This window comes from Mesoplodon mirus (genome assembly GCF_964341445.2).
Source record: "Mesoplodon mirus genome assembly, chromosome: 13".
Classification (NCBI taxonomy): domain Eukaryota; kingdom Metazoa; phylum Chordata; class Mammalia; order Artiodactyla; family Ziphiidae; genus Mesoplodon; species Mesoplodon mirus.
In genome coordinates this window covers 8836797-8860739 of record NC_138989.1, presented here as the reverse complement: position 1 = coordinate 8860739, position 23943 = coordinate 8836797, and the positions used below count along the sequence as shown (strand labels likewise).

At 38.7% G+C, this 23943-nt stretch overlaps 1 protein-coding gene across 1 annotated transcript in view; it reads right to left on the bottom strand.

The window, feature by feature from the left end:
- The window catches only part of RAD9B (RAD9 checkpoint clamp component B), a gene marked incomplete at its 3' end in the record, with an annotated part of 30589 nt that overhangs the window by 5892 nt on the left and 754 nt on the right, over positions 1-23943 (bottom strand). Inside the window, exons 2-10 of the mRNA XM_082641374.1 lie at positions 22128-22198; positions 21144-21293; positions 20588-20702; positions 9507-9606; positions 6766-6872; positions 3428-3534; positions 3278-3342; positions 2597-2719; positions 1172-1409 (exon numbers count right to left, since the gene is read on the bottom strand). Coding sequence (XP_082497500.1) covers positions 1172-1409; positions 2597-2719; positions 3278-3342; positions 3428-3534; positions 6766-6872; positions 9507-9606; positions 20588-20702; positions 21144-21293; positions 22128-22198 — 1076 coding nt within the window. The remainder of the gene's footprint in view (positions 1-1171; positions 1410-2596; positions 2720-3277; positions 3343-3427; positions 3535-6765; positions 6873-9506; positions 9607-20587; positions 20703-21143; positions 21294-22127; positions 22199-23943) is intronic.

The following is a 23943-nucleotide window of genomic DNA, read 5'->3' as shown; positions in this document are numbered from 1 at the left end:
TAAGGCAAATAATTCCCTTTAAAAATAGAACTTTCTTTTTAGAATTTAGAATTTAAGTGACATGATAGGAAATTTGAAGAAAAGAGTGCTGTAATGGTACTCATGGAGCTTACAGCTCTAAATGTCACTTTCCCTAGTGAGGAAATTGGCAATCTTAGTGAATTTCAGGGAAGTGAAGCAGCAGGAAAATGTGTTCCTGTTGCTGCCTGCGAAAAAGTAAGCACAATATGTGTGACCAAAAAACAGGACGAGGAAAATGTTTCTGTATAATGAAAAGACAGATTTCAGTTTTCACTTTATGGCCAAGCTAGTAATTCACGAGAAAAGAAAATTGCCATACGTGCCAGGCATATAACAGGTATTCAATAAACACTGTGGCATCAAACTGAATAATAAGTGGAGTTTACTATCCAATTTTACTACCCTAAAAGTCTTCATACAGTGTAAGTAGTGACTTTTAGTAATATTATTTCTCCTTAGAGTTATTTCTAACTCTAAGAAACTCATATTTCCAAACCAATAATAATAACAACAGCAAAACAAGCTTGAATAAAACATTGATATAAACATGTAAAATAGTGACTATCATTATTTGATACTTCTAATAAATTATGTTTATCTTTAGTTCAGTGGATTTCTTAAGGTTTAACATTATAGCATTTTGTGAAGTTTATCATCCATCTAGTAAAATGTTGGTAACATAATAATGTTCTTAACTGGGACACCACTATGAAGGAATTTGTGATGTTTGTTGTGATGAAATTTACATTTGTACTACCATGAATAAAGAATTTCCCAACCAAACTTGAAAAATAAAATTAGAAGAACATGTATTTTAGATAACAAAGTATATGACTTTAGCATATTATTTGTATTCGAAGATAAGTATGCTATAAGAAATCATAATTTATTCTTTAAAACAAGTGACTCAAATTTCTATTTGAATATACTTTGTTAGAATTACTCAATGAGCAATTTAACTATTTGTATTGACATTCTGTAAATCAGCCTTTTCTCCATGTCAGACTGGTTTCACCTCTCCCCTATCAAAAAATAATAAAATTAATTTCCCGGATATTGCGGGTGGGCTGAGGCAGGGAGATTGCAAAGCGAGACGGATGATGAGAATTCTTGACTGAGATGCAGGTGTGTCTCAGTGTTTTTCTTTTACCTTCCTGAGATATGAAGATCTTGGCACTTCCTCCGTGTCACTGACACTGCTTTCTGGTACTTCACTAATGTCTCTGTTCTCTCTTTCCGTTAAAGGGCTGCCACAGTTTTCCAATGAAGAGATGTTCGTGCGAGTCTCAGAATAAAGCCTTTTGGGTACTGCTTTTCTTGAGATATACTCTGCGTCCTTGCTGGTTGCATTTTTACCAGCCTCTGAATTTGAATGTATCAGCTCTGACCTGAGGTATTAATAGAGATTAAGTGAATGAACTGTTTACTTTGAAAGATATATTTTTATATAACTAATGGATCAATATGGGATGACAATAACACTGGTTTAGGGAATATACTGAAATAACATTGAACTAATTGTTGAAAGTTAAGATTTACATACATGATTATTTAGAAATTCTCTTGACAGATTCAAATTTTTCAGTAAAGCAACCCAATGTGTATGAGACAATCTTGTGACACGGTAATAGGGTGAAGTTAGAAAAAAAGTCAAATAAATTACAGTATATCTGTATGATAAAATTGTATAGAGTCATTAAAAATCATGTTTCCAAGTTATTATCAGCAATACTGGAAAATGTTCACAATATAATATTTTGTGGGAAAAAACAATACAAAACTACATATGCTATATGACCCAATCTTGTTTTAAAATGCAACTGTATGCAAAATTAAAAGTCTGAAAGAAAACACAGTGTGCCAAACATTAACAGTGACTATCACTAGACGGTAAAATTGTCGGTGTTTTTTAATTTATTCTTTGTACTTTCCTGCATTTTCCAAATTTCCCATAGTAAGTTTATGTTACTTTTACAATGAAGCACCTTCCACCAAAAAAAAAGTTATTAAGAGACAAAAGGGGGAGCTCCCTGGTGGTCCAGCGGTTAGGATCCGGTGCTTTCACTGCTGTGGCCCAGGTTCAATCCCTGGTCCGGGGAACTGTGATCCCTCAAGCCGCGCAGTGCAGCCAAAATTTAAAAAAAGAAAAAAAAAAAAAAAAAAAAAAGAGAGGGAGACAAAAGGGGAAAAAAAGAAAGAAAAGCAATGGCTGTTTCTCTCTCTAAGAAAGAGAGTTCTGGGTAGTGAATACAAACTTTCCTGTGAACCTTAACACTATATCACTCCTAAAAAACAACTCTGAAAATGGAAATGAGTTTTAGGTAACAACAAAGATAAACCAGGCAGTCCTGTTAAATTGTGATCGTAAGAGAAAAAGCAAATATCTAGTGAAAGATGGGTGATATTTCTCTATTACAGTTAGGTCTTCCTGGAGCTTTCCTGATTCAGTTAAAATTTCTGATCTTCTAATGTTTTCATCCTCAATTGTTTCCTAAATGAATGCCATTGAATTATTTCAGAATAAGACTGCAATGGCTTTATCCCAACCAATAAAGACGTTAAAACATGGCCTTACCTTTTTCGTTTTTGTGAAAGACACAGTGATTGTGGAGAAGATGCTCTACTTGGCTCATCAGCTAATGTAGCCAAAATAAAGTTGGCTTCCAATAACATATCGTCAATACTTAAAGCCATGGGTCTAAAAAAGGCAAAGTCAGAGCAAACATCACACTCATCACACTCACACTCATTTTCTGATGGACATTGGGAAAACATTAAAAAATGATACTTAATTTTGGAGTAAAAAGAAACAGTAAAAGTCTTGTCTTTTCACAAATCGAGACAGTCCTAAGAACTAAAAGCGTCCTTAGAAATCATCACATCCAATTTCATAAAACACATTCATCCTAGCCCAATCTCTCTGAAATTTTAGTTCTGAAATATCATATGAAGTACCATAGTTTCATAGAGATTTAACTTGTTTAAGCCATGTATAATTTTCTAATTTGGCAATTTATTCAGTATGTCAAGTTTTAAATGTTTTTACTCTTCAGAATAATATATCTTTCTAAATCAGGTTACCAATAAAAAGAACTCTAGGTTATGACATCTTTCAAAATTTTAGTTTAATAAGTGTTGTTAGTAAAGTTAAGGAATTCCTGAGGTGTGAATTAATTTCAAAGTGAACCAAAGGGTTTTATTATTAATATATGACAAAAGAAAAAGAAACAAACTCAGAAATTTCCTAAGGACCTACTTCCCAGGAAAATCAAAATGAATGGCTATAGGAGCATGTGTAGCTTCTGAAAATGTCAGCATTCCCTGAAAGGAAAAAAAGGGGAAAAATGTGAAATCTTTATTAAAAATTACCATTGATAATTCTAATTGGACACAAATTTTGGTTTACCTTCAGTTCTTTGAAGCAAAATGTTATTTCAGTGTTGACTCCAATTTGAAAGAAGTCAAACTCATCTGGCCCAACAAACATCTCACTGTATACAGAATTGGTCAAATCTGCTCAATGTTATAGGAAAGTAAAGAATAAAATTAGTTCCAGAGGTATTTGTTAAATTTTGATAAGAAAATATAAGCATAAGTGATAAGTTAAAAATAGCCACAAATTCTCTGACATTCCTTCATTGAGAGGTGGGGTCTATGTCTATGTCCCCTCCCCTTGAATCTGGGGTGAGTGGGCTCTTCATCTGCTCTCACCAACAGGATATGGTGGAGTGACCTGGTGCTAGTTTCTGGTCTGGGCCCAGGCCTTAAGAGACTGGCAGCCTCCACTTCCTCAATCCCACAAGCCACACAGGGCAGCCAAAAAAAAAAAAAAAAAAAAAAGTAAAAATCAACTTAGAATGGGAGAAAATATTTGAAATCATATATATGAAAAGGGGAGAAAAATAAAAAGACAAATAACTCAAGTGAAAAATAACGGATGTGAATGTGAACAGACATTTCTCCAAAGAAGATATAGAAATAAGCAATAAGAACACAAAAAAAGATACTCAACATCATTAGTTGCTAGAGAAATGAAAATCAAAACCACAATAAGATAACACTTCACACCCACTAAGATGGCTATCGTCCAAAAGACAGACAATAACAGAGGTGTTGAATTTTTTTTCCCCCAGAGGTGTTGAATTTTGTTCCCTAATATTTTATTAAACTTTTATGTGCATTTTTAAAATGAAAATATGATCATACTATGCATACCATTTTATAGTCTATTCAATAATATATCCTGACTATTTTTCCATGTCAATAAGTACATTTTCCTAATTATTTATGTGTGTTGGTGCTTTGTGTCTTCCACTACAAAATTAACTTCAATAAACATCTTTGACATACACACCCAGAGAGAAAGAGATGTATATATACACACACACAAGACTTCTTTTTTTTTTTTTTTTTGGCCACGCCACATGGCTTGCGGGATCTCAGTTTCCCGACCAGGGCTTGGACCCAGGCCACAGCAGTGAAAGCACCGGACCCTAACCATTAGGCCACCAGGGAACTCCCAAGACTACTTTTAATAGCTTCATAGTATTTCACTAAACCAATCTCCTGTTGTCAGATCAAAGGTATATAGAAAGAGATGAACCAAACTATTGAGTCTCTAGACAGTGGGATTTCAGGTGACTTTATTAGTGCTTTTTATGTGTTTTTAATTTTCTTCAATGAACATGAATTATGTTAAGTGTAAGAACAAAGGAGAAATGGTATATATATTTTAAAAGGACCAAACAATACCTTACAAATACCTTCATCTCAATCAAGAAGGCTCATGTAATGACTTGTGGTTGCCAGGGGCAGCGGGGTGTGGGGGTGTTGCTGGATTGGGAGATTGGGACTAGAAGATGCAAACTATTATATAGAGAATGGATAAACAACAAGGTCCTACTGTATAGCACAGGGAACTATGTTCAGTATCCTGTAATAAACCATAATGGAAAAGAATATGAAACAGAATATTTAAAAAATTAATTTAAAAAAAAGGCTCATGTCACTCCCAGTGTGCTGGCATACAGTAAGTTCAATAATAAAGTTAAAGGGGATATGGAAACATATGTATATGTATAACTGATTAAATTTGTTATAAAGCAAAAAAATAAAATAAAATAAAATTAAAAATAATAATAATAATAATAATAAAGTTAAACAATTGGGTCCCCAGTCAACCATAGCTATAACTACTCATTAGAAAGCTGCTCACAAGGGACAGTGTCTGAATAAATGGCCATTTATTCAGAGATGGCATTATGAATATAAAACAGACCCTTTCACTAGCCAAGCATATATTTTCCAGATCATGCACTCCTGAGTGCCAAAACGGAATGCTACATGGGACTTTGAGAGAAGCAATAAGAGCACAGTGGTAATGAGACTAAGCCCTGGAGACTGACAGTCTATATTCAGATCATAATCCACCACTTATTAACTGTGTGACAGAAGGCAAGTCACTTAGTTTCTCTGTGCTTCATATTCTTCATATAGAAAATGGGGATACTAATAGTACCTACATCACAGACTTGTTACAAAGATCAAATGGATTCAGAAATGTAAACCATTTAGAGAAGAGCTGACTTAATATTCATGTTGGGGCTTCCCTGGTGGTGCAGTGGTTAAGAATCCACCTGCCAATGCAGAGGACACGGGTTTGAGCCCTGGTCCAGGAAGGTCCCACATGCCACGGATCAACTAAGCCTGTGCACCACAACTACTGAGCCTGCGCTCTAGAGCCCGCCAGCCACAACTACTGAGCCCACGTGCCGCAACTACCGAAGCCCGCGCACCTAGAGCCTGTGCTCCGCAACAAGAGAAGCCACAGCAATGAGAAGCCCATGCATTGCTAGGAAGAGTAGCCCCCGCTCGCTGCAACTAGAGAAAGCCCACACACAGCAACAAAGACCCAACGCAGCCAAAAATAAAATAAATAAATTTATAAAAAATAATATTTCATTCATTAAGAAATATTTACATTTTCTGCCCTATATATTTGCCATCTGGAATATCTTACATTTCTAACTTAAAGTTACTTTTCCTTTTTATGTGGTCAAAGATCATCTCAACTGGATTGCTGGCCTCTTAATTTTTCTTTATGCTAAATACAAAGGATGAGAAATAGACCTTAAAATTTTAACTGAAAAAATATTTTTCTCAGTAACCATTCTAATTTTATTTTTTAAATAAATTTATTTATTTGTTTATTTATTTTTGGCTGTGTTGGGTCTTCATTGCTGTGCACAGGCTTTCTCTAGTTGCGGAGAGCAGGGGCTACTCTTCCTCACAGGTTTCTGTGAGGTGCACAGGTTTCTCATTGCGGTGGCTTCTCTTTGTTGCAGAGCACAGGCTCTAGGCACGCGGACTTCAGTAGTTGTGGCACTCGGGCTCAGTAGTTGTGGCTCGTGGGTTAGTTGCTCTGCAGCATGTGGGATCTTCCCGGACCAGGGCTCGAATCCGTGTCCCCTGCATTGGCCAGGTGGGTTCTTAACCACTGTGCAACCAGGGAAGTCCCATTCTCCTAATTATAAAACAATCTGAATTTCAAAGCCAAGTACTTTAATTACTGATTGTGACAAATTTCTCAGGTCTCTTAAAAATTTTAATGATCTTTCTACATTTTACTGCCTTTTAGACAAGAAAAAGTATTATGTCACTAATATTTACTGTATAACCGTAGAGTAATCAGGAAAGCCAGGAAGTAATATTCCATCAAAGCACAGTGACAGATATAATCCTTACCCATTGATTCCTCATTAGAACTCTTAATGCAAACGTTCAGTGGAGTAACAGCAAGAGTAACTTCCTCTTGACTCGATGTAAAAAGAACAATTGCCTCAGCAAGCACTCTATAAAATGTAAGGAACAGTAGTACATTATTTGAAGAACAAACAGAAAGAAATTATCATATTAAATGGGACTCATCTTTAACCTGGAAATAAATAGGTTTATTGTCCTGGATTTAGAAAAACCTACCCAAAAGACCTATCTGCATTCTTCTATATGAGCTGCTATATTTTTAGTATATCTTAAAATTACAACACTAGGAATCCCCTAGCGGTCCAGTGGTTAGGACCTGGCGCTTTCACTGCTGGGGGCTGGGATCAATCCTTGGTCGGGGAACTAAGATCCTGAAAGCCGCTCCGCTGCAGCCAAAAAAAAGAGAAAGAATTACAACATCATTTGAAGGCCAAGAGAATAGCAAAATATATTCTAAGTAAAACATGTGAAAACTGCAGAATAAACCAAACACTAGAATAAAATATCTTTAATTCTATGCTTTCACATACCCAATACATTTTTTAACAAAAATGAGCTGGGATCATACTCCTAAGGGAGATAGTAGAAAACAGAGATGTTCAAACAGAACTGGGGTGAACTATGCTGGAGACGCAGTCGAGGGGTAGAGGTTTACAAGCAGTCTGCTGCCTGTATTCTCTTTCCCTTTGTCACTTGTCCTAGATTATTAACTATTTCTTTCAAGGTTGTCCTGACATCCCAAATGCCCTTTCATCCTGGGCTCCTTTTTTTTTTTTTTTTTTGCGGTACGCGGGCCTCTCACTGTTGTGGCCTCTCCAGTTGCGGAGCACAGGCTACGGACGCGCAGGCTAAGCAGCCATGGCTCACGGGCCCAGCCGCTCCGCGGCATGTGGGATCTTCCCGGACTGGGGCATGAACCCGTGTCCCCTGCATCAGCAGGCGGACTCTCAACCGCTGCGCCACCAGGGAAGCCCTGGCCTATTTTTTAAATTGAGGTGAGGTCAGATAAAAATGAGATTCTTAGAATTTCTGTAATGTTAGTGTTAACCTGCTACTAGACATTAGATTAGGAGAGTTTCTCGATGCCAAAATGTCAGGAACACCTACCAAATTAATCTGGAAACTTTTCCAGTGTTAAGGGAGAGGTGTTGTACAAGATACTAAACAACCTGATACCAAAAATGACAACATGAATGTGCAATTCAAAAAGGAAGAAAAATACAAATTGCTAATAAATATATGAAAAGATGCTCAAACTCGCTAGTAATAAAATAAACACCAAAAAATGACTTTTTTTTATATTAAAAAAAAGACTATGTCTTCCATAATAGGAGTTTCCTTCTCTCCCCACCACCCCGCCTCTGGTTACCAGGTGCCATGTTGTGAGGACAATCGGCCAGCCTACAAAGAGGCCTGCATGGTGAGGAACTGAGGCCTACCAGCAACCACATGGGTGAGCTTAGAAGCTGACTTTCTGAGGCCTCCCACAGCCATGTCAGTGAGCTTGGGAGTGAATTTCTCCAAGTTCAGCCTTCAAATGAGACCACAGCCCTGGCTGATGGCTTGACTTCAACCTCATGAGAAACCTTGAGCCAAAAGCACCCAGCTAGGCCACACGTATTATTTTGAAGTAATAAACATCTGCGTTTTTTCAAAGCTTTGAGTTGTGGGGAAATTTGCTTCACAGAACTAGATAACTAATACACTATCTTATGCACTACTGGCAGCATTGTTTGTGATGGCAAAAAGTCAGAAACAACCAACTGTTTCACTAATAGGGTAATGGGTAACTAAATTATGGTTCACTCATACAATTAAAAATTGTGCAATCATTAAAAAGAATAAAATTGATGTAACTAAACTGACATAGACACTAAAAAAGGAAGTTGCCAAACAATAAGTATAGTAGGGCATTTTCTTTTAAAAAACTATGTATGTGTCTAGTAGGTGACATAAATTTGAGAGAGAAGGAGAAAAAGAAAGAAAGATATCCATAGCTATAGGGAAAAAGAAAGTTATAGAAAGACTGGCTATAAATAGAAGATGATATAGAAGGATTACACCAAACTGTTAATAGATGTTAAACCCCTGCCAAGTGGGATATATGCAGCAAGTAGAGGAGAAAGACTTCCATTTTTCATCTCTGCACTCTTCTATAAATTTTAGATGTATTGCAAGGAGCATGTATTTCTTTTGTAATTTAAAAAACAATAAGGATAAAATATCTTTTGGCTTACAAAGTAATTGTTTAAGCTACAGCTTAACTGAAAAATTGAGTACCTTTCACTGACAAATATGTCCCACTCATTCTCTAGAAAAAACAAACAAACAAACAAACACTTAGGGATAAAATCAGTTCGTGTAAAAAGTGTTAAAATTTCCTCATGCTGTGTGTGTTGAGACTCAGATAGAAGGCACCATATAAATGCAAAGTATTATTAGATAATATATTTTTCTCTTAATACCACTTGATGTAGAAAGCCACTGATGGGATACTTCTAGAACATTTTGGCCACTAAATTATTATTTCTACCATTAGGCAGTTATTATTATCTACTTTTATCTTTCTCAAGGTTTCCTCTTGATCCTGTAAGGTGATTTCTACAAGTCCAGTGTTAGCTTAAAAAAATGTAACTGATTTTAAAACTCTAGGCTATTAATTCTTTACTCTGTGACCATAATATATTCAGAAAAATAAAAATAAACAACAGAGAACTCATTACCTTGGTTGAATCACTAGTGTATTAGAACACATATTCTTTTCAAAAATAACTTGCAAAGGCCGACTTTCTTGAAAACACACATTATGAATCCTTTTAATACCTTAAAAATAATAAAGCAACCCATTAATAATTTTAAGTGCAAAATTAACAGATTTTTAAAAGTCTTTAAGTTTCAGAGCCAGATTAAAATAATAAAATTAAAGTAATATTTAATATCTGACAGGTGCACAAAGCTTACAAGAAGCAGTATCCCTTAGTGAATGTGTTTATCGCTCCCTAGTGGACACCATGTAACATGTCACACCCTCCAACCAATTAAGCAGTAGAGTTCCCACATTCTTTTGAAATACAGGTAATTTCTTAAATTGTGTGTAAAATAGTAATTGCCCACTACAGACCATATATCTATGATTCTTTTTCAATATTTTTCATCCAAACTGATATTTTTGGATGGGAACTTTAAAAGTAAAACCTGAGCATCCGGTCTGTGAATTCTTTCCCTCTGAGAGGAGGAGAGGAGTGTGGAGCAATAATGGCTACGGCCCAATGTACCAGCAACTGCAGGATATGTTGTACGTACATTACCTCTGATCCTCACAATATGCCTGTGGGATAGGTACTTGATCTCAGAAGAGGAAACTGTAGTTCTAGCTCTGTTAAATGACTTCAAGCCTATGCTGTTTTAACAAGTATTGCTAGAATTTGAATCTAAGTTTGTTTTATCTCTCTTTTTTTTTTCTTTCTGAATCTGAGTTTGAATATGGAGCCCGTGTAATAAAATCCAGGTGGGCTATAACTTTCTACAGCATAATAATGTTACAATGAGAATCAAAAGGATTCACTATAAACAACATTTCTCAACTTATTTTTTAACTGAATTAATAACAACAGCAATATTTATTATTTTCATAAATATTTACTGAGCACTTACTGTGTACAAGGCTGATCAGTTGTTCTTTTTTTTGTTTTGTTGTTTTTTGTTTTTTTTTTGACCGTGCAGTGAGGCATGTGTGACCTTCGTGACCAGGGATCGAACCTATGCCCCCTGCATTGGGAGTGCAGAGTCTTAACCACTGGACCGCCAGGGAAGTCCCTGACCACTTAGTTTTTTTTTTTTTTAATTAATTAATTAATTTTTTTTTTTGGCTGTGTTGGGGCTTTGTTTCTGCATGCAGTCTTTCTCTAGTTGCAGCGAGTGGGGGCTACTCTTCATTGTGGTGCGCAGGCTTCTCGTTGCGGTGGCTTCTCTTGTTGCGGAGCATGGGCTCTAGGCATGCAGGCTTCAGTAGTTGTGGCACGTGGGCTCAGTAGTTGTGGCTCACGGGCTTAGTTGCTCCGCGGCATGTGGGATCTTCCCGGACCAGGGCTCTAACCTGTGTCCCCTGCATTGGCAGGCGGATTCTTAACCACTGCGCCACCAAGAAGTTCCTGATCAGTTAGTTTTTAATGGATAACAAACCACAATATTTAATCAGAAATTTAGTGGCTCAAAATAACAAACGTTTGTTATTTCTTTTTTTTTTTTTTCATTTGTTATTTCTAACAATTCAGCTGAGTGGCTCCTCTGGTTTGGGTTGGCTTAGCTGTGGCTGGATCATTTTGAATGGCCTCACATTCATATCTGGGGCCTCACAGTTGGGACAACAGGGACAGCTGGGATGGCTGGGGCCTCTCACCACATGGTCTCCAGTCTTCCAGGAGTCTGCGCTGGACTGTGCTTACTCTCATGCTGATGGAAATGTTCTTAGTTTAACAGTGGAAGCTGACAGGCCTCTTGAGGCCTAGGCTCGGAGCTCACACAACATCACTTCTAGTGCATTCTATTGATATCAAAGCAACTCCAAGGCCAGCTGAGATTCAAAGTAGGGAAACACACAGGGACAAATTTTGGAGCTGTGGACTAGCAAAGAACAACTCAGACAAAAATTTCTGACTTCACAGAGCTTACATTCTAGCGAAGGGAGGCAAACAATAAGAAAATCAAAAGCAGTACTTCCCTGGTGGTCCAGTTGTTAAGACTCTGAGCTTCCACTGCACGGGGCACAGGTTTGCTCCCTGGTCGGGGAACTAGGATCCCGCATGCCGTGCAGTACAGCCAAAAAAAGAAAAAGTAAAATAATTGGTCTGTCACATAGTGATAAGTAGCACAGGAAAAAAGGAAAGCTGAAAGGGGGCTGCAGAGTGCCAGTGGTGGTGGGCAGCAATTTCAAGTAAGGAGGTCAAGGAAGACCTCATGGAAAAGATGCCATTTGAGCAAGACTGAAGGAGGCCTTTGAAAGAGCAAGCCATGTGTTATCTGGAAAAGGAGCTTGCTAGGCAGAGGGAACAGGGGCCCAGCCTGGGACTCCCAGATCATGTGATACCTTACCGGCCATTGTAAGATCTTCGGCTTTTACCTTGGGTAAAATGGTGAGCTTTTTGAGAGTTTTAAGCACTGGAGTAACATAATCTGACCTATTTTAAAGGGATTACTGTGGCTGCTATTTTGGGAAGACACAAAGCTCAAAAGTTGGCATATCTTACCTATTTTAAAAAATATTTTCAACTTATTTTTAGATGGATAGGAAATAAAAGGTAATAGATGTACATGGTATAAAATTCAAAAGATACCAAAGAATAGACAGTGAAAATAAGTCACCCTCCACCTCTGACTACTGCCACCCCAGTACCCTACTCAGAGGTAACTATGGTTACAAGTTTCTTAGGTATTCTTCAGAAATAGCCCATGCATATACAAGCTCAATCATATCTCTATAACAAATACCTGACTTGGGTGAATGTTGTATTGGCATTGCCGAGGATGTCCAAGCTGAGAAATGCCTTATTTCTTTGTCATCCCTGATGCTTTTTTTCTTGCTACTTGCTTCCTTCCCCTTTTTCCTTAACACACGCTAAACACTTTCAGTCTATACCTTTGACCACACTGCTTCCTCATCATAGAATGCCTTCCCATTTCTGACTATTAGAAATTTAGCCAAGGACCAGGTGGCTTCACAGGCAAATTCTATCAAACATTTAGAGAAGAGCTAACACCTATCCTTCTCAAACTCTTCCAAAATATAGCAGAGGGAGGAATACTCCCAAACTCATTCTACGAGGCCACCATCACCCTGATACCAAAACCAAACAAAGGTGTCACAAGGAAAGAAAACTACAGGCCAATATCACTGATGAACATAGATGCAAAAATCCTCAACAAAATACCAGCAAACAGAATCCGACAGCACATTAAAAGGATTATACACCATGATCAAGTGGGGTTTATCCCAGGAATGCAAGGATTCTTCAATATATGCAAATAAATCAATGTGATATACCATATTAACAAATTGAAGGAGAAAAACCATATGGTCATCTCAATAGATGCAGAGAAAGCTTTTGACAAAATTCAACACCCATTTATGATAAAAACCCTCCAGAAAGTAGGCATAGAAGGAACTCACCTCAACACAATAAAGGCCATATATGACAAACCCACAGTCAACATCGTTCTCAATGGTGAAAAACTGAAACCATTTCCACTAAGATCAGGAACAAGACAAGGTTGCCCACTCTCACCACTATTATTCAACATAGTTTTGCAAGTTTTAGCCACAGCAATCAGAGAAGAAAAAGAAATAAAAGGAATCCAAATCAGAAAAGAAGTAAAGCTGTCACTGTTTGCAGATAACATGATATTATATAGAGAGAATCCTAAAGATGCTACCAGAAAACTACTAGAGCTAATCAATGAATTTGGTAAAGCAGCAGGATACAAAATTAATGCACAGAAATCTCTTGCGTTCCTTTACACGAATGATGAAAAACCTGTAAGAGAAATTAAGGAAACACTCCCATTTACCACTGCAACAAAAAGAATAAAATACCTATGAATAAACCTACCTAAGGAGACAAAAGACCTGTATGCAGAAAACTCTAAGACACTGATGAAAGAAATTAAAGATTGAAAGAAATTAAAGATGATACAAACAGATGGAGAGATATACCATGTTCTTGGATTGGAAGAATCAACATTGTGAAAATGACTATACTACCCAAAGCAATCTACAGATTCAATGCAATGCCTATTAAACTACCAATGGCATTTTTCACAGAACTAGAACAAAAAATTTCACAATTTGTATGGAAACACAAAAGACCCCGAATAGCCAAACAATCTTAAGAAAGAAAAACAGAGCTGGAGGAATCAGGCTCCTTGAATTCAGACTATACTACAAAGCTACAGTAATCAAGAGAGCATGGTACTGGCACAAAAACAGAAATATAGATCAATGGAACAGGATAGAAAGCCCAGAGATAAACCCATGCACATGTGGTCACCTTATTTTTCATTTAAAGGCAAAAATATACAATAGAGAAAAGACAGCCTCTTCAATAAGTGGTGCTGGGAAAACTGGACAGCTACATGTAAAAGAATGAAATTAGAATGCTCCCTAACACCATATACAAAAATAAACTAAAAAGGGCTTCCCTGGTGGCGCAGTGGTTGAGAGTCTGCCTGCCGATGCAGGGGACGCAGGTTCGTGCCCCGGTCCGGGAAGATCCCACATGCCGCGGAACGGCTGGGCCCATGAGCCATGGCCATTGGGCCTGCGCGTCCGGAGCCTGTGCTCCGCAACGGGAGAGGCCACAACAGTGAGAGGCCCACATACTGCAAAAAAAAAAAAAAAAACTCAAAATGGATTAAAGACCTAAATGTAAGGCCAGACACTATAAAACTCACAGAGGAAAACATAGGCAGAACACTCTATGACATAAATCACAGCAAGATCCTTTTTGACCCACCTCCTAGATAAATGGAAATAAAAACAAAAATAAACAAATGGGACCTAATGAAACTTAAAAGCTTTTGCACAGCAAAGGAAACCATAAACAAGATGAAAAGACAATCCTCAGAATGGGAGAAAATATTTGCAAATGAAGAAAATATTTGCAAATGACAAAGGATTAATCTCCTAAAATTTACAAGCAGCTCATGCAGCTCAATATCAACAAAACAAACAACCCAATCCAAAAATGGACAGACGACCTAAACAGACATTTCTCCAAAGAAGATATACAGATAGCCAACAAACACGTGAAGGAATGCTTAACATCACTAATCATTAGAGAAATGCAAATCAAAACTACAATGAGGTATCACCTCACACCAGTCAGAATGGCCATCATCAAAAAATCTACAAACAATAAATGCTGGAGAGGGTGTGGAGAAAAAGAAACCCTCTTGCACTGTTGGTGGGAATGTAAATAGATACAGCCACTATGGAGAACAGTATGGAAGTTCCTTAAAAAACTAAAAATAGAACAACCATACGACCCAGCAATCCCACTACTGGGCATAAACCCTGAGAAAACCATAATTCAAAAAGAGTCATGTACCACAGTGTTCATTGCAGCACTATTTACAATTGCCAGGACATGGGACCAACCTAAATGTCCATCGACAGATGAATGGATAAAGAAGATGTGGCACATATATACAATGGCATATTACTCAGTCATAAAAAGAAAGGAAATTGAGTTATTTGTAATGAGGTGGATGGACCTAGAGTCTGTCATACAGAGTGAAGTAAGTTAGAAAGAGAAAAACAAATACCATATGCTAACACATACATATGGAATCTAAAAAAAAAAAAAAAAAGGTTATGAAGAACCTAGGGGCAGGGCAGGAATAAAGACGCAGATGTAGAGAATGGACTTGAGGACATGGGGAGGGGGAAGGGTAAGCTGGGACGAAGTGAGAGAATGGCATGGACTTATATATACTACCAGTTATAAAATAGATAGCTAGTGGGAAAGCCGCATAGCACAGGGAGATCAACTCGGTGCTTTGTGACCATCTAGAGGGGTGGGAAAGGGAGGGGGGAGGGAGACGCAAGAGGGAGGAGATATGGGGATATATGTATACATATAGCTGATTCACTTTGTTATAAAGCAGAAACTAACACACCATTGTAAAGCAGTTATACTCCAATAAAGACGTTTACAAAAAAGAAATTTACCCACATGTAATGCTACCACCCAGATAGCCCTTCCTCTTCACCTTTCTCTCCTTTGAATCTGTTGCCGCAAGTACATCCATTGTGCTTTTTGTTTGTTTGTTTTTTGTTTTTGTTTTTGTTTTTTGCGGCACGCGGGCCTCTCACTGCTGTGGCCCCTCCCGCCGCGGAGCACAGGCTCTGGACGGACGCGCAGGCCCAGCGGCCATGGCTCACGGGCCCAGCCACTCCGCGGCACGCGGTATCCTCCCGGACCGGGGCACGAACCCATTGTGCTCTTTTTAAAGCAACTTGGCTTGGTGTACCTCTTCACTGTGGTTTTTCCAGTCTTCCAGCTTAATAATAATTTTCCTTGATAGAATGCAAACAGGATAAAAATTTAGAAGTCCTGTTTCCTCTTTGTCATTTATTGATTTTATCTAATGCTGCACAAAGTACTGGACTATAAGAGACAAGGAATTTTCACCAGAATTTCTTCCTTCATTGAGAAAGTCTCACTACTGAAACAAAAACAAAACAGCTGAACTAAAGAGAATGCGTAGTAATGTGGTTAACTTAAATTCTGACATAAGCTCCTTATCTTCTCACAGACCAGTAACAGACAATTTGAGGTCCAGCAGCCAGTCCATGGACTGCTTGAGGAGCACTGCCTTATGCCGTCGGCTGCCAGCCATGGCATATCTGATGTTATGATAGAATTCTGCTTGCCGTTTCATAGCTCAATTTGCAACTTCCCTCAGTGGCTCCAGAGAACTCTTTCAAACTTAAAGAGGTACAGCTAAGAAACAAGCGTTATTCTGGAGATGTTCCATTTGTGGGGTTTGGAATTTCAGAGGTTAGTGACACTTATAAGTTGGCAAATGTTTCCCAATCCCTTTAAGTTCACTGTTATGCAAGTTTAAAGTCATCAGCATATCTGTAGAATGCCCTTTTACAAAACCTTAAAACCTGAAGTGGAAATTCTGCCCTCTTGACACCATGTCATTAATATACATGTATGAATCAGGGTTTTATTTTCACTCAATAGCCAGTGCACCCCTCGTATGGAAGCCCCTCTGTCGGAGATCTGTCTTTTTGAGCAGGACAGAACTTATTAGCAGTTGCTTTGGATCAGAGCATGTTCTTCAGGGACAACTCACTGACTCGTTTTTAGCCACTCTGGGGCCAGTGCCAATGAAAATACAGAGAATTTATAGAATTATTATTAGGCAGGTAAATATTTCATATGAACCTTGGTTCTTGATGACATAAATCATCTTTTTTTTTTTTCTATTAGCAGATGCTAAATAACCTAAGAAATCACCGTTCTGGAAACCATTTATGGTTAGATTCAGAGAAGTTAGTCTTTTTTAGTGGCTCATGCCTTTGCAATTGTTTTCTATCAATGAAGAGAGCCAAATTTACTTCACTGTCTTTAATTTCTTCCCCAGTTCCAAATATGTATTTCTAGCAGTTTATTGGATATCTCTGCCCAGGTGATTTTTCTCAACTAAATTTGAACAATGTTTCTCCACCAGATTATAAAAATAAAATTGCAAACATAATTTCCTGGGTACATACAGTTTTGGAAAGTATAACTATTTACCCCAATTACTGGGTATCAGCATCTATCCCCTGCTTCCCCCTTCCTTCCTGAGCCATCCTTCCCTGTTATGTAGCAGCCATGAGGTTTGGGTGGGACTGACTTCACTTCCAGTATCACTTGTGGGCCCTCATTGGTATAAATCAATTGATGTAATCTTATCCCCCTTGCAATTGAATTTGGTCCAGATATGGCAATAAGCCAAGGCAATTAGAGAATGGAATTCCCCTGGCTCCCCAGGATTAGTTTAGGTTGGTCCAATCAGAGCAAAGTCAAGCACTTTTGTTCAGTGCATGTATGAAGTATGGCTCTCACTCCCCCAGATGTGAAAGAGCAAGCATGTAGCCCCAGCTGCTACTGCTGCTAGAAGTCACCTCATTATTAAAAGTTTATAAGAGGAGGGAGACTCCAAGAGGGAGGAGATATGGGGATATATGTATATGCATAGCTGATTCACTTTGTCATACAGCAGAAACTAACACACCACTGTAAAGCAATTATACTCCAATAAAGATGTTAAAAAAAAAGTTTAGAAGAGAAGCTGGACTTAGTATAAATCACATGGAGGAAAGCAGACCTGAGAGAATTTTTAAAAGAAGAAGGAGAAGCAGCTGCTGCAGCCTGGATCAAAACACGCCTATGACCTAATTTTGAACTTTTAGTTTACATGAGCCAAAATTCCTCCTTATTGTTTAAGTCAGTTTGAGTTGGATTTTCTGGGTGGTTTTTTTTTTTTCCCTATTATTTGTAACGTAGAGCAGGGGTCCCCATCCCCCCCACCCTCACCCCCTGGGCCGCACAGCAGGAGGTGAGTGGCAGCTGAGCCCCATTGCTACCCATCGCTGGCATTACCGCCTGAACCATCCCAATCCCCCCAACCCCATCCGTGGGAAAACTGTCTTCCACGAAACCGGTCCCTGGTGCCAAAAAGGTTGGGGACCACTGACTTATAGCATCCTAACTCATACAACTTCCCTACAAAAGCTATTAAAAATCAACCAATCACAAATATGTATTGGACATTAATCAAGCCACTTGAGACATACTTAAGAAGCTGAAAAGTTGGTTGTTTAAAATCTAGCTGGGGAATTCCCTGGTGGTCCAGTGGTTAGGACTCCATGCTTTCACTGCCGAGGACCCAGGTTCAATCCCTCGTCAGGGAACTAAGATCCTGAAAGCCGCGCAGTGCCGCCAAAAAAAATTTTTTTTAATAAAAAATTAAAAAATAATATCTAGCTGGAAATAAGGGATGAGGATAATTGTAATAACATCAGTCACTGACTATTCAGTACTGCCTCTGTGTCAGGCACCACACTAAGTGCTTTACACATGTGATCTCACTTCATCCTCACAACAACCCCAGAATCTGAGGGTAGGTAAGATTATCCCCATTCTAGAGAAAAGAAAATGAAGGTTCAGAGAGCTTATGTACTGTCACAAAGCTAATAAGAATTATAGGGGCTTCCCTGGTGGTGCAGTGGTTGAGATTCTGCCTGCCAATGCAGGGGACACGGGTTCGGGCCCTCGTCTGGGAAGATCCCACATGCTGCGGAGCGACTGGGCCCGTGAGCCACAACTACTGAGCCTGCGCGTCTGGAGCCTGTGCTCTGCAACAGGAGAGGCCGCGACAGTGAGAGGCCCGCGCAGCGCGATGAAGAGTGGCCCCCGCTCGCCGCAACTAGAGAAAGCCCTCGCACAGAAACGAAGACCCAACGCAGCCAAATAAATAAATAAAAAATAAATAAATTTTAAAAAGGGCCTCCCTGGTGGCGCAGTGGTTGAGAGTCCGCCTGCCGATGCAGGGGATGCGGGTTCGTGCCCCGGTCTGGGAGGATCCCATATGCCGCGGAGCGGCTGGGCCCGTGAGCCATGGCCGCTGAGCCTGCGCGTCCGGAGCCTGTGCTCCGCAACGGGAGAGGCCACAGCAGTGAGAGGCCCGCGTACCGCAAAAAAAAAAAAAAAAAAAAAAGAATTATAGAAGAATCCACATCCAAATCTATGAGATGTCAGAGCTTGCGGTGCCTTTTGTGTGTGTGTGTGCTTTTTTTTTTTAATTTTTACTGAAATATAGTTGATTTACAATGTGTTAGTTTCAGGTGTACAGCAAAATGATTCAGTTATACATATATATATATATATATATATATATATAATTCTTTTTTAGATTCTTTTCTATTATAGCTTATTATAAGATATTGAGTATAGTTCCCTGTGCTATACAGTAGGTCCTTGTTGGTTATCTATTTTATATACACTAGTGTGTATATTTTAATCCCAAACTCCTAATTTATTCCTCCCCCCACCCTTGCTGGGCTTTTAGTCATGCTCTTTACATGATTCTGCTATGACATGAAATGAAGCTCAAAGAGGAAAAAATAATGTTAAAAATTGATATTTTGCAGGGGAAAAATTAAGGAATATGATATAAATGAGAGCTGAAATAAAAATATTAAGATAAATGTAAGACAAAATTAAGAAATATAAGATAAATCATAACACTAATATAACCTTCCAGAAGACCATTCCACTATAAAAAGATTTGGACCAATACCACAAGTACAAGATTTTTAAAACATACACTCCTAACTGGTAACTTCAAATAAAATAGCAGTCATCATTATATATATTACTAGCACTAACTCTTAGAAAATATGCCAGGTATTTCTTTAAACACTTTAGAACTATAACTTCCTATAACTCATTGAATCTTCACAAAAACCCTAGGAGGCTGGTACTACCACTGTCCCCATTTTACATATAGGGAAACTGAGGCACAAAGATGTAAAATAATTTGCCCAATGTCTCAGCAAGGAAGAGGCAGAGCAGGATTCCACCCCAGACCTTGTTGACCTCCAGAGTCCATGCACTTTATCACCATGCTCTACATATTTAACCATGTAAAATCCTATATGACTACAACATTTGAATATCTACCATGCAAGGCTGGGAGCCAGGAAATCTCTTGGTGTAGCAGAGAGAATGAATGAAGCTTTTGGCTCCTACTGTTGTGGGGCTGGACTCAAATCCAGGCTCTGTGGCTTACTAGTTCTGTGACCTTGGGCCAGTTACCATGCTTCTTTCAGCCCCAGATAAAATACTATTTACCTCCTGGAGCATTTTTTATACAGGTAGGCATTATTCTTTTCTGTTCATTCCAAGGAACACTGTTACCAAGGCAGTCTTACAGAATATCATCAAGCAGCTAGTTAATTTTAGAATATTCAATTGTTAGAATTCAGATGGACATTTAAAAAATTGGTCTGTGTGCAGGCAAAGCTTGTGCCACTGACAAGCCAAAAAAGGAAATAATTAATACCAATCAACTCACAGTACTTCTACAGAGACAAGTAAGATAATATTTATAACCGCCCTACCACAAAACTATACAAATTCTAAGCAATAGTGCAATGGGAAGTCTTGATATGCAGTTTGAATATTCTAAACATGAAAAATATTAACAAAACACACACACACTTTAAACTGGATTTAATTATACCTACCATGTCTGCAGAAGAATTGAATAACTACTTTGCACTTATCAGATCTGGTAAATATTTTGCACTTCTCTACATTTCTTTCGAGGGAATTCAGACATCTAAAGATAGGCAGAATTGACTGTAACACAAACACGTTATAGAAGAGCACATACTTAATATGGTTGCTTGATTAGTTTAAAAACAACCTAACAAAAGAAGAGTAAGTATATTCGTAAATGAACAGACTGTCCTGCATGCCATTTACAAATTTTTTTGTGTGTGTGTGGTACACGGGCCTCTCACTGCTGTGGCCTCTCCCCGTTGCGGAGCACAGGCTCCGGACGCGCAGGCCCAGCGGCCATGGCTCACAGGCCCAGCCGCTCCGCGGCACGTGGGATCCTCCCAGACCGGGGCACGAACCCGCGTCCCCTGCATCGGCAGGCGGAGTCCCAACCACTGCGCCCCCAGGGAAGCCCCCTGCATGCCATTTAAACCAAGTATTAAGTACAGAATAGGTATTATGCCCTATATAATGAATATTTCTACAATACAAGAGAAAACCGTGCCCACTTATTCTTACCTTCATTCCCAATTTGCAATCTAAATTCGATATTGTGTCACTATCATTCATTTTCATCGAGGTTGACCATTGATAATGTTGAAAAAACACAGGTGAGAAGAGGACACATCCATATGCTGACCGACAAGAATTCACAGATCTTAAAGCAAGCTAGAAAAATAAAATAATAGCTATACAGGAAAAAATCAACTTTAATGATTAATTTTAAAAATTCTATTATGCTTAACATCGCATTGAATTGTGTCCGAGTAAGGCTACGGGATGTGAACTGCATGATATGGACTACATTATACACATAAGTTATAGTACTGATGTAATATGGACTGTATTATACAGTGTGCATTTAATTTGCATATGTACACACATCTAAATGGACTACATTATACATAGGTATTAAGTCTAAAATCCTGCATGCTGAAATTGTATTTTTCTTTGTTTGTTTTTGGTAACAAGAACATATTTATAATTGTAAAAATGTAAATGCCCACAGGGGCCTTAACTTTAAAGCACAAAGTGGCAGAAGGCAATATAAGAGGGAGTAAAAAGATTGCAGCAAAATTTTCCCTCGCCTAAGGCAAGAAACTATTAGTCAGACAACGACTTCCAGTTGGGAATGCAGGCCCCAAACTATCAGATCTTCTGAGTTTTCAACAGAATCAGGAAATTCAGATTTTTATGTGGACTCTCCCAATTACTAAGTGTTAGAAAATTATTTCATTTTTTAAAAAAAACATAGTGCAGGCCCCACAAAACATTTCTGCAAGCCTTATCTAGCCTCTTGACCACCAGTTTGTTTCTTCTGGCTTAAGTCAACTGCGTATGATTTTTAAGTTTACCACGCTCTAAATGTATTTAGATATGTAAAATAAAGATGAACAGTGAAAGGGCTGATTAGAATTTCTGGATTTCCTAGTTAACATTCAATCTGGACTGGGATTTATAAACATCTTCTTTTGTTCTTTATTAGTTAAATTTCTTACTTACACCTTTTTCAGAAGGGTCTAGCCACAGCTCATCACTAATTCGTGAGAGTGCTTGGATCGCTTTCCCAAATACTATGGAGAAAAAGAAAGGTGCCTTTTACATTCTTTTTCTCAAACAATAAAATCATAGGACTACTTCAGCATTCACAGGACTCAAGATAAATTCATAAAGAACAGTGTTTTATAGACTAATGCTACAAATTGTTTTAAGAAATACAGTATAATACCCTTGGCAAAATGCCAGACACATAGTAAGTACTCAGTAAATTAACAGAATGAGGGATTTCCCTGGTGGTCTAGTGGTTAAGACTCTGCCCTCCCAATGCAGGGGCCCTGGGTTCGATCCCCAGTCAGGGAACTAGATCTAGATCCTGCGTGCTGCAACTAAGACCCAGCGCAGCCAAATATATAAATAAATATTTTTTTAAAATAATAAATTCACAGAGTGAGTGTGTGAAATAATAAAATGCAACAAAATTCGTCCTTTCTATATGTTCACAGTGTTGCGTGGGACTATTGTGGGAAGCCAGTTTCCATACTAATGCATTTTTAAACTTGGTTTAAATAAATGTATACCCCCCCACCCCCAAAAAGTGTGAAAACAGAGCATATAGGAGATGGTTTGAAGGGTTTTAATAACTTCACAGGTAGCAAAGTCAAAGCAAGTCATGAGAGGAATTCAAGATGTATCTCTGATGTCTGAGCACAGAACATGCCAGATTTTCCCAGAACACACAGTTAGATGCCCTGTCAGAAAGAGAGGCCAGGGATGGATGAAATATTGGTCTTATCTGGTATGACACCATTTGTGTTCTTATAAATTATGAATAAGTAAAAAATATGGCAAACAGATATGGGATACTATGATGCAATAAAAATGGATGGCCATATCAATCCATGGAAAAGTAGAAAAAAGGAAAAATAATTTCAGAACATAAAATCAGATTATTATGCTTAAGAATCAGAGTTGGCTGGCTTCCCTGGTGGCGCAGTGATGAAGAATCCGCCTGCCAGTGCAGGAGACATGGGTTCGAGCCCTGGTCCGGGAAGATGCCACATGCCGTGGAGCAACTAAGCCCGTGCGCCACAACTACTGAGCCCACGTGCCACAACTACTGAAGCCCACGCGCCTAGAACCCATGCTCCACAACAAGAGAAGCCACCGCAACGAGAAGCCCGTGCACCGCAACGAAGAATAGCCCCCGCTCGCTGCAACTACAGAAATCCCGCGCGCAGCAACGAAGACCCAACGCAGCCAAAATTAAATAGTTAAATAAATTAAAAAAAAAAAAGAAGAATCAGAGTTGGGGGAATTCCCTGGTGGTCTGGTGGTTAGGATGCCGCAATTCCACTGCCAAGGGCCCGGGTTCAATCCCTCGTGGGGGAACTAAGATCCCTCAAGCTGCACGGCACGGCCGGAAGTGGGGGTGCAGGCCTCAAACTGAGAAAGAGAGGATGACTAGGGGGGAAAAAAGAGGCGTTTGTCCCTTTTTACCACTTCACATTCACCACTTCTTCCTGGAGCTAACTAATGAAGACCTTTCATTCATTCAATGAATATTTATTGAGCACCTAGTATGTTCCAAGGACGGTACAAGCCAAGGCAATGGGGGTATAGCAATGAACAAGACGGGTTTACAGCTCCTGCCCTCACAGGGCTTAGAGTTATGGAGGAAAAACAAATTTAAACAATCATACAAATAATCACTTATTGAGAACTAAGGTACACACTGCAAGAGAGAACTTTCTAGAACTCTGAGAACATGCAACAGTGGGGGGGCTTGTGCTTCCCTTTCCTGTTCATTAATAGTGTTCCA